Source organism: Plecotus auritus (genome assembly GCF_963455305.1).
Source record: "Plecotus auritus genome assembly, chromosome: 8".
In the NCBI taxonomy this organism is placed as follows: Eukaryota; Metazoa; Chordata; class Mammalia; order Chiroptera; family Vespertilionidae; genus Plecotus; species Plecotus auritus.
Window position 1 is genome coordinate 61,891,324 of NC_137782.1, and position 16,000 is coordinate 61,907,323.

General features: G+C 40.1%; 1 protein-coding gene across 2 annotated transcripts in view; it reads left to right on the forward strand.

The window, feature by feature from the left end:
* Window positions 1–16,000, forward strand: part of PIGU (phosphatidylinositol glycan anchor biosynthesis class U) — a 105,896-nt gene that overhangs the window by 35,836 nt on the left and 54,060 nt on the right. The window contains exons 6-8 of one of the 2 annotated variants that reach the window (XM_080685024.1): window positions 155–255; window positions 3,935–3,979; window positions 15,316–15,413. In XM_080685024.1, the coding sequence (XP_080541150.1) occupies window positions 155–255; window positions 3,935–3,979; window positions 15,316–15,413 (244 nt within the window). The remainder of the gene's footprint in view (window positions 1–154; window positions 256–3,934; window positions 3,980–15,315; window positions 15,414–16,000) is intronic. The other variant, XM_080685025.1, reaches the window with a different exon arrangement.

Sequence of the window (16,000 nt, forward strand, 5' to 3'; positions counted from 1 at the left end):
CATTCCCTTTTACTTAGGAGAACTCATTTCTAAGAAGCTGCCTTCCCTTGAGTATGTTTTTAGTAGATTTCTTTAATTTTCTGGATATAGTGACATAGACTCCCTGGTCCTTTGACCAGGATTACTAATACCAAATATGTGTGCTTTTCCCCAGCTATCTCTTAAATCCCTACACGGTCTTATCTTGTGTTGCCAAGTCTACCTGCGCCATCAACAATACCCTCATTGCTTTCTTCATTTTGACAACGATAAAAGGTAAGACACTCAAAAAGTACAAGCCCTGATTTGTGTAGGGTTTTGTAACACTTACATTGTGGATTTTTAAAAAATATATTTTATTGATTTTTTACAGAGAGGAAGGGAGAGGGATAGAGAGTTAGAAACATCGATGAGAGAGAAACATCAATCAGCCGCCTCCTGCACACCCCCCTTTGGGGATGTGCCCGCAACCAAGGTACATGCCCTTGACTGGAATCGAACCTGGGACCCTTCAGTCCACAGGCGGATGCTCTATCCACTGAGCTAAACTGGTTAGGGCACATTGTGGATTTTTAAAAAATACAATGCAACACTTAAAAAAAATTTTTTTTAATTACACAAGTATGAGTAGATAAAAAAGCTGTGGTACATTTACAATAGAATACTACTCAGCTGTAAAAAAGAAGGAAATCTTACCTTTTGGGACACCATGGATGGACCTGGAGAGTATGCTAAGTGAAATAAGCCAGGCAGAGAAAGACAAATACCATATGATTTCACTTATATGTGGAATCTAAAGAACAAAATAAATTAACAAACAACCCATAGATACCTAAAACAGACTGACAGCTGTCAGAGGGGAGGGGGGTTGGGGGACTGGGTGGAAAAGATGAAGGAATTAAGCAAAATGAAGACAAAAACAGACATTATGGTGAGTGCCAGAGGGAAAGAGGAGTGGGGGGCGGTGGAAGAGGGCAAAGGGAGAATAAATGGTGGTGGAAAAAGACTTGACTTTGAATGGTGGGCACACAATGCAATATGCACATGTTGTGTTATAGAATTGTACACCTGAAACCTGTATGATTTTATTAAGCAGAGTCACCCCAATAAATTCAATTAAAAAAAAGAACTGCCAAAAAAAAAAATAAAAATTACAGCCTGGCTGGTGTGGCTCAGTGGATGAGTGTCAACCTGTGAAGTAGGAGGTCATGGTTTGATTCCTGGTCAGGGAACACACCCAGGTTTTGGGCTCAGTCCCCACGCGGGATATGCAGGAGGCAGCCCATTGATGTTTCTCTCTCACCAGTGTTTCTATCTAAGCCAAAATAAAGATTTATTTAAACATCTTGAGCACTGGCCCAGCTGGTGGCTCATTGGATTGAGCATCATCCCATGGACCAAGAGGTCCCTGGCTTGATCCCCAGTAGGGGGCATGCAGGAGGCAGCCAATCAACGAATCTTCCTCATCATTGATGTTTCTATCTCTCTCTCCCTCTCTCTTCCTCTCTGAAATCAATAAAAATATATTTAAAACAACAAAACAGAACATCTCGAGCCCTGGCCTATATAGCTCAGTTGGGCGTTGTCGTGTGCACCAAAAGGTTGCTGGTTCGATCGATGTTACACTCTCACATCGATGTTTCTCTCTCTCTCTTTAAAAATTAAAAATTGTTCTTTAAAAATTTTCTCAAAACTCTATCATTCAGATAGTTACTGTTAAGATTAGAAAAATTTTTTTCTAAATGGCTTATAATGAGATAGCAGCCCTCTGCCTCTCTCTTCTCACCTGTAGTTCAACTTCTTCCTAGCATTACTTCTGGCTTTTGCTAGTATTCCATATTTCTAAATAAGACTTCATATTGCTATTTAATGATTTACAAATTTTAGACATCGATTCCATTCTCATGGAAGATAAAGATTTAGCTTTTTGTACCAATATCTCCACTTTCCCTTTACCTCATTTATTCAAGGAGTTATGCCACAGTTTTGATTAAATCAGTAATTGGTACCTGTATTTTATGACACTGTATATATTATTTACTGCTGGGCAAAATAGTAACTAAGATTACTTTTTCTTTCGTATACAATTTTTTATGTTTCCTGTGGTCAATAATTCTTCCCCCCCGCCCACCTGCTCCAGTTGCTTCACTAGATCTGTCAAGTGCCTAAAAATAGTTTTAAAAAATGCTTAAAGACTTCAAATAGTCTATCGGTGCTATTATTTTTCTGGAGACCTCCCTCATGCATCCTCCATTTTGCCCCTAGCTGACCTGGTTTGTTGCCCAGGCCTGGTGCAAAGCTGCTATTGTGGGACTTTTCTTTATAATTCTCACAATTCTCCTGCATTGTATTCCTTATTTCCTGGATTTCTTCTCTCCTTTATTGATTTTTTCTCTTTGTTTTGCTGAAGTAGTTCCTCAAGTAGTTTTCTAAGAAAGGGTGTATTAAATACATATCTTGAGTCATTTTATGTCTGAAAAATGTTTTTGCTCTAGTTCAGCACCAAATTAATAGTTGGGACAGAGTATACAGTTCTAGATTGGAAAAACTTTTCCTTCAGAATTTTGAAGGCATTGCTTTACTGTCCTCTAGCATCCTGGTTGTCATTGAGCTTTTGGCTGCCATTATATTTTTTTTCTGCCATATATTTTTTCTTTCTTCATTCATTATACTAGGCAATTGGTAGGTCCTTTCAATGTAGAGATTAGTGTCCTTTAGTTCCAGAAGGTATTTCAATATTATTTTTTCAAATTCTCTGTTTTCTCTGTCCGCTTATTTGTTCTATTAGATATTGGACTTTCTTGATTGATTTAATTTGCATATTTTATTTTCTATTGATAGTTCCAGCTCTTTTACTTCCTCTTTTTCTGGGATATTTCTATGTTTTTATCTTCTAACTCCTCTCTTGAATTTTTTTTTTTAAATATATTTTATTGATATTTTACAGAGAGGAAGAGAGAGGGATAGAGAGCTAGAAACATCGATGTGATAGAAACATCGATCAGCTGCCTCCTGCACACTTCCCACTGGAGATATGCCCGCAACCAGGGCACATGCCCTTGACCGGAATCAAACCCGGGACCCCTCAGTCCACAGGCTGGCGCTCTGTCCACTGAGCCAAACCGGTTTCGGCCTCTCTTGAATTTTTAAATTTTCTAATACATTTTTAAGTTTTTTCTTGGTCTCAATTATTTTTTGAAGTAGCGCTTTTTTTTTTTTTAATCATCACAGTAGTCTTTCTTACCAGAGTTTTGGGTTTTTTTTTTCCAGTTCTCATCTGTTTCAAGCATAGTCTTTTTGTCTTTCTGGTCATCCCTCCACCACTTTCTTCCTGTTTCTTTCGGGCTCTGTCTTTCATATGGGAGGATTTTCTCTCATTTATGGTCATCCTTGGCTGTCTGTTTATGTTTAAGAGTGAAGCGCTAACATGATGATTTGAGACTGGAGGGGCAGGACTTGTTAATGGATCATTCTCACTGTAGGGAAATTGGGCATTGGGCCGACCTTTTTGGTTGGAAGTACCCCTACATGTCATCATTTATAGGTTTTGTTTTTCTCTGAAACTACTTACTGTTTCCAGAGAGGAATTTTCCAATTTCCTGTCCAATAGTAACAGAGTTGGAGTTGCAGTGGACTGGGAGTGTGGGGGGTGATTCATATGACCAACTATTGAAGTTGTGAGAGTAGGAACAGAGGAGGTGGCAGATTACAATGTATGGATTTTATATAATCTCATTTCTCTTCAGCCCACACCTCTCCTCAGCCCATTACTGTGCTTAGTACACCTTAAACCTGTGCTTCTTCAGTTAATATTCTCCAGAACTGTAGTCTCTGGATGGAGTAGAAAGTTGGAAGTTGGAGTGCACATAGTGAGATGAGACCTGGGGTTCTGCCTGATCTGTATACAAACTTTCAGCTTGATTTTCATCTCTGTACCTCACCTCACCTTCCATAGTGTCTGATGCCTTCAAGGTGATGAATTTCTCAGAAGTTCTGTGGGGTGAGTTGGCTTTATTTTTATTGGTATTCCTCTCTGAGATCCCTGAATTGTAATTTCTTCCACATTTCTCAGTCATTTATCCTTCTTCTACCTGCTTTATGTTTCTACTATTTATTACATTTTATTTTGCTACTAGAGGCCCGGTGCACAAAATTCATGTACTTGGCATGGGGGTCCCTCAGCCTGGACTGCACCCTCTCGCAGTCTGGGAGCCCTCAGGGGATGTCTGACTGTTGGCTTAGGCCCACTCCATAGGGAGCAGGCCTAAGCCATCAGTCAGACATCCTTAGCGCTGCCGCGTGTAAGCAGGAGAGGCTCCCATCACCACTGCTGCACTAGCCAGCCATGTGTCCAGCTTCTGGCTGAGTGGCACTCCCCCTGTGGGAGCACACTGACCACCAGGGGACAGCTCCTGCATTGAGTATCTGCCCCCTGGTGGTCAGTGCATGTCATAGCAACTGGCCATTCTGTTGTTTGGCTGATTTGCATATTAGCCTTTTATTATATAGGATAATCTCCTTTCCTGTTGTTTGTGGCTTAAGACTAGTTTTATTCCTTTATTGTCATTTTAAGTGAAGTTTTTGGAGAGAGAGATGATACACATGTGACCAATCCACCATTTTTAACTGGAAATTTGTTAGCTTTGGGGTATATAGCTCCATATTTTTTCCCTCCATTTTTCTTTCAAACTTTTAAATATTGTATCTATTAACTATCACCACAAAAATGTTATTCAACAAACCACTTCAAATCTCAGTGGCTTAGAACAACAATAAGCAGTAGCTTCTATACTGTAAGTCAACATGGGTCCTCTAATCTGGGTTGGACGTGGCTAGGCAGTTTGTTGGTTTCATCAGGGCTCATTCCTGCATCAGTAGCTAGCTGTAGTTGGTTAAACTAGACTGAACTCTTCTCTACATGTCTGTCATCTTCTAGGGGACTAATTTAGGTATGTTCTTAAAAAAGGTTTATCTTTATTGTTGAAAGTAGGTATGTTCTTGTCATAGTGACAGCAGAGGCACAACTGTGAGCAAGCCCAGTCAGGCATGCATTTTTTATGTTTCTCGTTGCATCATGTGCTAACATCACAGCAATCAAAACATGACACATGGCTGAGCCCAGGAGTGGAGACTTCCATCCTGCCCACAATGGAAGAGCACTGCAAAGTTACATGGAAAACGGCCTGGACATAGAGGCGGGTGTAGAATCCGGGCCAAAAATACAACCTACCACATATGTCAAGAAACATCTAGTCTGTCAATTTTAATGGCTATATATTATTCCATTATATGGATGAATGTATAGAAATTCTTTAACCAACTTATCTACTAATTAAATATTTAGCTCATTTTCTAGTTTTCGGATATTTAAATAATACTACAAATTAATTTATAACGTATAATAATTTTCACATCACGTTCAATTATTTTCTTATAAAGACCTAGAAATAGAATTATTGTGTCACTGGATATGTACCTTCTTTAGGATTTCTGAAATTTATTGCTAAATTGCCTTCAAGAGTTTTACCAATTTACACTCTGGTAAGAAGTGTATGAAAGTCCTTATTTTTATACATTGTTGCTAAATAGTTTGCACACTCAGGAAATAAAGAATCACAGGTTTTAAATAGAACCTTTTACTTACAGTTTACTTGCCTTTTCTAGGGTGGCATATAGGAATGACTTAGGTCTTTCTGTAGGCCACTTAGTATTAACTTATTATCAGGTTACTTAAAATGACCTGAATTGTTTTGTTCTGAAGATTGTGCTCTGAAATAGTGAAGACTGTTTACTGTTTGCAGAGCACCAGGCTCAGGTAGACTCATTTATCAAGGTATTCGGTATCCATTAAAATACGGATTATATGCTGCAGCTGGGCAGAAGGGACTGAGCTCTGGCTTTTGGAAATGTCACCTTTAAAATAGCCGTGTGCAGCCCGGCTGGCGTGGCTCAGCGGTTGAGTATCAACCTATGAACCAGGAGGTCACGGTTCGATTCCTGGTCAGGCATATGCCTGGGTTGCGGTCTCAATCCCCAGTGTGGGGCATGCAGGAGGCAGCCACCAATTGATGATTCGCTCTTATCATTGATGTTTCTATCTCTCTCTCCCTCTCCCTTCCTCTCTGAAATAAATAAAAATATTAAAAATAAAATAAAACAGCCATGTGCAAAGCTAGAAATACTGAAGACATGCCCTTTGAAGATGCATTTAATAGGAGTCTTACACAAAAATGTAAATTATACCATTTTAAAAACATCTTTTATATAACCTTTTAAGTCAATGGGAAGGTTTTGTTTGGGGGGAAAACCTGTAAAAATGTTTATGTATCTTTTTTGCAGCTATATTGTTTTTGGTCACCCAGAGCAAAAAAAAATTTTTTATTGTAGCACTTCAGATTTCTGTCAAATGAATTGATAGACATTTTTGTAATGGTATACATATAATTTTGTTTTACTTTTATCACTTATTTCATAAGAATTGTGTGACGTTGGTCACATATTTGCAATTACTTTCAGTCTAAATTTAGTTTTTAAAAAATTTAGGAGTTTAAGTACTTGGTAAGAATAAAAGATATTCAAACATAGAAAATGAGAAGAAAGTCTGTTATCACCCCTCCCTACCTCCTCTCTGTTCCTCAAGTATATTTGTCATGGGGTCACAGGCCTTCCCTTTTGCTGGACATTTGTTATTTTTCACTGTTGGCAGCTGTAGAGAGCATCACAAATAACATTTCTAATCTGTTAAAATATTTGGAGAATTCTGTTTTAGTTAGGTCTCTGAACTACTCTTAACTCTTTGAGTATATTAGTAGTAACTCCTACAAAAGTAGATACAGGAGGTTAGTTCATTTATAAAATCTACAAGTCATATTTTTCATTTCATATTTATTCCACATACTTTAGATATTTAATAAAATTAATAAAGGAGCCCTAACCGGTTTGGCTCAGTGGATAGAGCATCGGCCTGCGGACTCAAGGGTCCCAGGTTTGATTCTGGTCAAGGGCATGTACCTTGGTTGCGGGCACATACCCAGTGGGGAGTGTGCAGGAGGCAGCTGATCGATGTTTCTCTCTCATCAATGTTTCTAATTCTCTATCCCTCTCCCTTCCTCTCTGTAAAAAATCAAAATATATTTTTTGAAAAAATAAAGGAATAATTCACTATTTAAAAGAGAAGACAGGAGCCGAAACCGGTTTGGCTCAGTGGATAGAGCGTCGGCCTGCGGACTGAAAGGTCCCGGGTTCGATTCCGGTCAAGGGCATGTACCTTGGTTGCGGGCACATCCTCAGTGGAAGGTGTGCAGGAGGCAGCTGATCGATGTTTCTCTCTCATCGATGTTTCTAGCTTTCTATCCCTCTCCCTTCCTCTCTGTGAAATATCAATAAAATATATTAAAAAAAAAAAAAGAGAAGACAGGAAAATTCACAAATGAAGGCATTTTATATTGAAAAACATGAAAAAATATTCAACTCCATAGATAATAAAGAAAAGCAAATTGAAATAACAAAGAAGTAGCTTTATTTTTCCCATTTCAAGTTGCCAAAAATGTTAGAAAACTTTCAGTGCTGACAAAGGTGCTATCCAAATAGACATTCTCCTACAGGGCAAGCTGACTTATATCCTAATATATAAAAACCCTGGCTCCATCATGACCAGAGGCTCGACCAACTGGAAGTCAGTCCTGCAGTCAGCGCTGGGTTGCCTTGGCAACCCAGCACTGACTGTGGCAGCTGCAGGCGCAGTGACCCAGCACTGACTGCTGAGGGGGCTGTGAATCAGGCCCAGAGAGAGGCCTGAAGAGAGAAGCAGGGTCTGATCTGTAGCTTGTGTGGCAGCTGTTGATCAGCACTTGCCTCTCTCTTTCTCTCCAGGCCGGGCCAGCAGCCGCACCTCCATTTCTTTCCAGGCCTTCACCGGGGCTGCTGATAAGCCCCACCTTTCTGATCAGGCCCTGTTGATAGGCCCAGAGATGCTGACTGGCATAGAAACCAACCACTCAGAACCAAATCTGGGTGAAGTGTGAGGAGCCAATGGCTGCCTAGGAGGTGGAGCTTTTGATGCTGACTGGCATAGGAACTGACCAATCAGAACCAAATCTGGGTCAACTGTGAGAAGCCAATGGCTACGTAGGAGGCGGAGCTTTTGACGCTGACTGGCCAATCAGAACCAAATCTGGGTGAACTGTGAGGAGCCATGGCTGCCTAGGAGACAGAGCTTTTGACCTGACTGGCATAAAAACCAACCAATCAGAACCAACTTGGCCGGCAGAAGAGAGCAGTTGGGGGTGAGATCAGGCCTGCAGGGGAGGGCAGTTGGGGGTGAGATCAGGCTGGCAGGGGAGGGCAGTTAGGGGTGATCAGGCAGGCAGAGGCAGTTAGGGGCAATCAGGCCAACAGGGGAGGACAGTTGGGGGCAATCAGGCCAGCAGGGGAGAGCAGTTGGGGTGAGATCAGGAAGGCAGGGGAGGGCAGTTGGGGGCAACCAGGCCAGCAGGGGAGGGGAGGGCAGTCAGACATCCCCCAAGGCAGGGGTGGGCAAACTTTTTGACTCGAGGGCCACAATGGGTTCTTAAACTGGACTGGAGGGCTGGAACAAAAGCATGGATGGAGTGTTTGTGTGAACTAATATAAATTCAAAGTAAAGGAGTGGAGGGGAGAGCAAGAGAACCCTCCGCTCTTTCGGCTCCGCGGGCCGGATAGAACAGCCGAACGGGCCGGATCCGGCCCACAGGCCGTAGTTTGCCCACGGCTGCCCCAAGGGGTCCCCAATTGAAGAGGGTGCAGGCTGGGCTGAGAGAACCCCCCCACCCCCATGCTTCGTGCATGAATTTCATGCATTGGGCCACTAGTATTAATATAATGCTATTGACAAGCAGTTTGACAGTAGTCTTAAAATGTTTGTGCTTTTGGTTTATTAATTTCACTTTTGAGAATCTATTCTAAAGGAATGTAGACATACAAACAAAACTTTATGATGTGAAGTCATTAAATGCAGTTATTTATTATGACTGGAAAATACTTCAAAATAGAGAAAAGGCTAAGTAAAACACTGTTTGTTCATATAGTTAAATACATTGTTCCCATGCACATGATATTTAAAAATAGTTGCAAAATAATTATATGAGAATATTCTTCTTTTTAAAAAGCAGATTATAAAATTATATATTTTAATAAAATATAATCTTAACTATGTTAAAGTGCAACAAAAAGAGAAAATATATTCTGAAAGAGTAACTTGTTTCTGTATAGTGACTTTATGGGTGATTTTTATTTTTTTTCTATATTTTTTTCCAAAGTTTCTTCAGTGAGCACATAATTAAAAATAAATTAACTTGATGAACAAGAAGACAGGGACAGTGGAAGCACACTTCGCAACTCTCTCCCCACACTGCCAAGGAGCAGGTGCCCCACAGAAGAGAATGGTCTCAGTTGCTTTGTCTTGACTCCTTCTATTTGTTCTACCTTGGCTTCCTTTGTGGCAGTCCAGGCTTGCCTGGGACATACTGAGTGACAGGCCAGGACAAGGTCCAGGCCATTATATTGTGATGTCCTGTTGGGGAGTTGGCTGGGAAACACAGGTCTGTGGGCAGAGTTGATAATAGTTAAGTAGAGTAGCTTGGGTTTCACTTCAAAGGTCTAGGACAGTGGTCGGCAAACTCATTAATCAACAGAGCCAAATATCAACAGTACAACAATTGAAATTTCTTTTGAGAGCCGAATTTTTTAAACTTAAACTTCTTCTAGCGCCACTTCTTCAAAATAGACTCGCCCAGGCCGTGGTATTTTGTGGAAGAGCCACACTCAAGGGGCCAAAGAGCCGCATGTGGCTCGCGAGCCGCAGTTTGCCAACCACGGGTCTAGGATTCTCAGCCTCTCAGTGAGCTAATGAAAATACTCCATCCTAGTCTTCATTAGGCTTTAAAAAGAAAACAGACAAATGTTAATAGGTACTCCTGTACATTGTTGGTATTTATCAATAATGAAATGTTCCAGACTAGAAATTCTCAAGGTTTGCCACTTAAGGACCCTTACAACTCTCCTTATTGTACTAAAAGAGGCCTGTGTAACAAGACTTGCTTCCCAAGGAAAAAGAAGGATTACTACTGAGGCAGTCCAGCACGATAAGGAGTTCAGGCTGCTCTGATGTCAGACAGATCAGGTAGCCATTCCCAGCTCCACCACTTCCTGGCTACATCACCTTGAGCCAGTCATTAACTTTTTTGGCCTCCATTTCCTTATCTATAACATGGGGATTCAAATAGTGCCTACTGCATAGAGTGAATGTAAAGAGTGAATGAGAATGTAAATGCATATACATGCATTCAGTGTAAGTGCATGTAAAACACTTAGCATGGTGCCCTGCTGGAGTGGCTCAGTTGGTTGGTTCAATTTCCAGTCAGGGACATACCTGGGTCGTGGGTTTGATCCCTGGTTGGGGCACATATGGGAGGCAATAAATTGATGTTTCTCTCTCACATTGATGTTTTTCTCTATCTCTTTCCCTCCCTTTCTCTCTCTCTCTCTCTCTCTCTCTCTCTCTCTCTCTCTCTCCCCCGCTTCCTCTTTCTCTCCTCCTCCTCTCACTAAGCATGTTCTCAGCTGAGAATTAACAAAAAAGCAAGCACTGCCCAGTCCATGGGGCTCAGTGGTTGAGTGTTGACCTATGAACCAGAAGGTCATGGTTCGATTCCCGTTCAGGGCACATGCCTGGGTTGAGGGCTCAATTTCCCTTCTTCTCTGAAATCAATAAAAATATATTAAACAAACAAAAATAAAGCAAGCACTTTAGCATGGTATAGTGTCATGTGCTCAGTGCTTAGTAAATGGTGGTACTTGTGGTTACTTTTAATAATATCCTCCTTTTAAAAAAAGCTTTTACTTATTTCAGAGAGAGGAAGGGAGAGGGAGCGAGAACTAGAAACATCAATGATGAGAGAGAATCATGGATAGGCTGCCTCCTACATTCCCCCTACTGGGGATGGAGCCCACTACCGGGGCATGTGACCTCCTAGTTCATGGGTCAGTGCTCAACCATTGAGCCACACCTGCCAGGCAATAATATCCTCCTATTACTCAGGATTGATAGTCTCCCTGAGGCTTTTTGGGGAGCACTGGGAGGAGGTTAAAACAAGAGGTTTTCTTTCTGAAGCCCAGCCCTGGAAAAACAATAGCAGTGATGATCCTGAGGCCTGAGGATTCCATCATAGCCATCTGAGGTTCCTCTAGAGCAGCGGTTTTCAACCTTTTTCATCTCATGGCTGATATCACTAAATTCCTAAAATTCTGCAACACACCAATATATATGTATTTTTTGTCGATCAATAATAATAGTAATTCCTATCCTTTTTGCTCCAAAGAGACGTTTTAAAATATCAGGTGCCTATACTTGTAAATAAGAATTTCTGGTACCAAGAATTAACCAATCAGAAGCAACCTTATTATGCGATGTGTCTAATAAGATGCAAGTGCTATAGGATCTATATATTTATGGTTCAAGACGGCATTCACAGCTATTGTTGTATTGGCTGTCATCATCATTATTATTATTTACAATCTAAGGGAAAAGAGGTCTAAATATTCAGGTATTGCATGTTTTAAAAATTCTTGAGGCACACCAGTTGAAAATCACTGCTGTAGGGTAAAGCCTTCCTATGGAGAGAGTCATAGAGGAGGCAAGGACCCAAGTACAAAGCAGCCTTGGGTAGAGTTTTGTCACATTAACCCAGCTTCAAAACCTGCTTGTTCTAGTTACCAGCTTTTTAACCTTAGGCAAATCACACAGCCTCAAGAGCTTCAGTGTGATCATAGATAGTATTTGCCTCCTGGATTAGTGGAGGAATAATGAGAACTATAAAATGCTTAACATGCTTCCTTACCAGAACTTGCTTAACAAATAGTTGCTCTGCTTATTGTGATTTTTATGGTACAGCAAGATTGAGATCAAGAAGGTAGCATATTGATGCAATTTAAGAATGTGGGGTCTAGAATGAGACTCTCTAGGTTCAAACCCTATTTCTATTATTCACTAGTGTTGTCACCCTGGACAAATAACTTCTCTGTTCTTCAGTTTCCTTATGTGTAAAATGGGGATAGTAATAGTACCCACTCATGGAGTTATTGGAACGACTGAGTGGGGTAAGTAGTTCTCCTTTTAGGAAGCACCATTACGAGTATGTCTGTTATTTTCAGTGAACAGTTGACCCCACACTAATACGAATGACCATGGATACTGTCATTTAATGAAACATTATCATTATAGGGCACTAGCCTTAGACCATCAATTACACTCTACTGATTTCTAAGCTACTTTGAAACTTCTGTTGTAAATGAGGCCTTTCTAGCCATGGCTTTAAGGCAAGCATGTCAAACTCGTGGCCTGCGGGCCGCATGCGGCCCACAATGAATATTTTTGTGGCCCAGCCAATATAACAGTATGTAATAAATGTTTTACTAAAAGTTTTGTAACTTAATTTTTACAATATCTTGTTACACATAATTATTAATAACAAACCACAACGTTTGCTAATGACTGATTACTATAATCGTGTTGCATTCATTTCCCTTACGCGCCTTATGTGCAGGCACACCATTTCTCGCCACTAATACTAACAGTGAATATTTTAGCAGCCGATTGCCACGTCAGTAGTCTTGTACTGACTTGTTTGGTGTGCGCAACAGGAAATATTTCACTTTCAGAGAACAAGAAAAATAGGTTTATTTTCAGTATGCTTATTAATTTGTGCAGTTATTCAGTGTCTGGTAAGTTAATGGTCATGAAAATATATCAATTTTTATTAAAATGTTCTATTATTTTATGTTAACGATTACTCATTTATTTCAGTCCTTCGTATTCAGCATGTCTCTATCGAAATAAACCTATGTTTCTATGAAAATTGAAACTTTTGTTTTTTTGCAGTCCACATAAACTTAAACCTTGTTTATTTAGCCCGTGTTAGTCTTTGAGTTTGACAAGCTTGCTTTAAGGTAATCTGTTATCTTAAGCCAGTGGTCAGCAAACTCATTAGTCAACAGAGCCAAATATCAACAGTACAACGATTGAAATTTCTTTTGAGAGCCAAATTTTTTAAACTTAAACTTCTTCTAACGCCACTTCTTCAAAATAGACTCGCCCAGGCCGTGGTATTTTGTGGAAGAGCCACACTCAAGGGGCCAAAGAGCCGCATGTGGCTTGCGAGCCGCAGTTTGCCGACCACTGTCTTAAGCCATCTGAAAGGGAATAGCTATGTGTTTTGAAAAAAAAAAAGAAATCAGTCTTTTTCTTATGGCAAAGACAATGCATGTTCATTATAGAAAATTTGGAAAATACATAGAAGCAAAGGTATGAAAAATCATCTATAATCCTACAAAACAGATAACCACTGTGAACTTTGCTGCTTAGCCTTTTAACCTTTTTAAACAGTTTGTTTATGCATATGTTTTTTAAATTTTTATAATTCTTTATTGAAAGTATAATTTTTTATTTTTATTGATTGAGGTAACACAGTTAATAAAATGGTTTATGCATTTTTTTTGTTAATCCTCACCCAAGGATATTTTTCCTTTTTTTTTTTTGTTTGTTTTTGTTTTTAGAGAGAGAGAGTGGAAAGGTGGGGGAGAGACAGAAACATCTATGTGAAAGAAACACATTGATTGGTTGCCTCCCACATGTACCCCGACCAGGGCTGGGGATCAAACTGCAATTGGTACGTGCCCTTGACTGGAATTGAACCTGGGACCCTTTGGTCCAGGGGCTGATGCTCTCTCCACTGAGCCAAACTGGCTAGGGCTGTTTATGCATATTTTTTAAGAAATCCTAGTATATATCTCTTTTGTAACATTCACTTAATGGGATTATAAACATCTTTCCATGTCATTGCAAATTTTTTATACCATCATGTTTAATGATTCTATAGTGGTTCATTTTATGTAGGGAATGAAACCATTATTAATAAAATTAATATAATTTAAGCCCGGCCGGTGTTGCTCTGTGGTTAGGGCATCAGCCCTTGTACCAAAGGATCTTGGGTTTAATTCCCAGTCAAGGGCACATACCTGGATTGCAGGTTTGATTCCTGGCCCTGTTGGGGTTCATGTGGGAGGCAACCAATGGATGTATCTCTCTCACATATGATAGATGCTTCTCTCTTTCTCTCTTTCTCCTCCTCCCTCCCTTCCACTCTCTCTAAAAAAAAGTCAATGGAGAAAATATCCTTGGGTGAGGAGTAACAATAAATAAATAAATGTTAATTTGGAAAAAAAATAAACACATGTCTTGAAGATAGTACATAAAGAAGGGTGTTATAAAAAAAGTGCTGGGAATGTGCTCGTCTTAAAGCACACCCCCACCCCTCCTTTTCTTGGGCACTAACTTTTGTTCTCTTTTTCCTAAATTCTAAGGGTCCCCACAAGACTTGCAACCAGGGGAGCAGCAGCAGCTCATCCTGGGCTAACCCTCAGAACCTGTTTCCAAGGCCCCCTTTTCTCTGACTTTTCAGTAAGCTAAAAGCAGTCCTGCCTTGGCCCACTTCTGTCACATGACTTTTACTTTTAAATGAGTCCAGGAAGCCTGGTGTGGCTCACTTCTTTCTTACAAAGTTTCTAGAGAGCCAAAGCAGCACCATCTAGGCTCTCTCCTGTTGCTTCTTCTATCCTAAGCTCTCCCTTTGTTTCACTGCCCCCAGCTTTAATAAATGTACGCTCCAAAAAAAAATAATAGTGATGGGGTTTTAGAACATCCAAAAGGATAGGTTTCACACTCTGAATAGCTTAAGCAATAACTGTAGGCATAATCAATTGGTAACTTAAATAGGACATGATGTTAATAGACTTGATCCCTTTATTCATCTTTGGGCTGAAGTGTTTTTTTGTTTTTAATTTTTAAAAATTCTTTATTGTTGAAAGTATTACATATGTCTCCTTTTCCCCCCATTGACCTCTCCCAGTTGCTCATCCCTCCCAGCACAGGCCCTCACCACTCTGTCTGTGTCCATTGGCTATGCTTATATGCATGCATACAAATCCTTTGTTGATCTCTTACTCCCCGCCCCCTTTGGGCTGAAGTTTTATAAAATCTGTATGGGTCTGGAAATGTTACAATAAATATTCCTGTGGTATTTCGGGTTGCTAAAGGTAAATGGTTTTGACTTCCTTGTTTTCTTTCATTGGAATTCAAGCCAAGAGGCTCTCTGTGAGTTTCCAAAGCACCTTGTATATCAGGGGATATTTGACAGGTGACTTATTTGAAAAGTTATAGAAAGTTTCTTGATTTGGGGACCCTCCGAATCTAATTCTGATTGATGAGGCTGGATTATTCTATACATTTATTTCTTTTTACAGGTAGTGCCTTCCTCAGTGCTATTTTTCTTGCCTTAGCAACATACCAGTCTCTGTACCCACTCACCTTGTTTGTCCCAGGACTCCTTTATCTCCTCCAGGTAAGCACTCGCTGGTCAGAAGCCAGTATTCAAGTGACATTTGATACATGGCCTGGGTCTCTGCTTGGGGGAAAGGAGGGCATGGCTTAATCAGGCAATGGGACTCCAGTTCACACTTACTTTCTTCTACTTACAAATCCATTGTTTAAAGAGAAACATTTCTTCGAAGTGTAGAGGGGGCAGTGTCAGGATTCAAACCAAGAAATGTCTAATTTCAAAGCCATTGTTCTTAAGTATAAGCACTGTTGCTAAAACCGAGTATATATCCCCATTTATTGAAATAGGCCATATGCTTATCATTTTAACTGACTTCATAATATATCTTTGTGTTGATGTCATGATGATACATGGTTAGCTTGGTCTTTCTTCTATTTTGTTATTTTGAGATGTGACCTAGTTGTCGCTAATAAAAATAGTGTAGAAATCTGGTTTTCTTTATTTCCTTAAAATATGTTTCTCCAGCTGAATCATTGGACCCAAAGGTGAGAGAAGTTTAATAGTTCTTATTATGCAAGACCAGATTGTTCTCCTGAAATCCTGGGCCAATTTGCAGTGCCACCATAAGTGTCTAAAGTGAAGTGAACCAC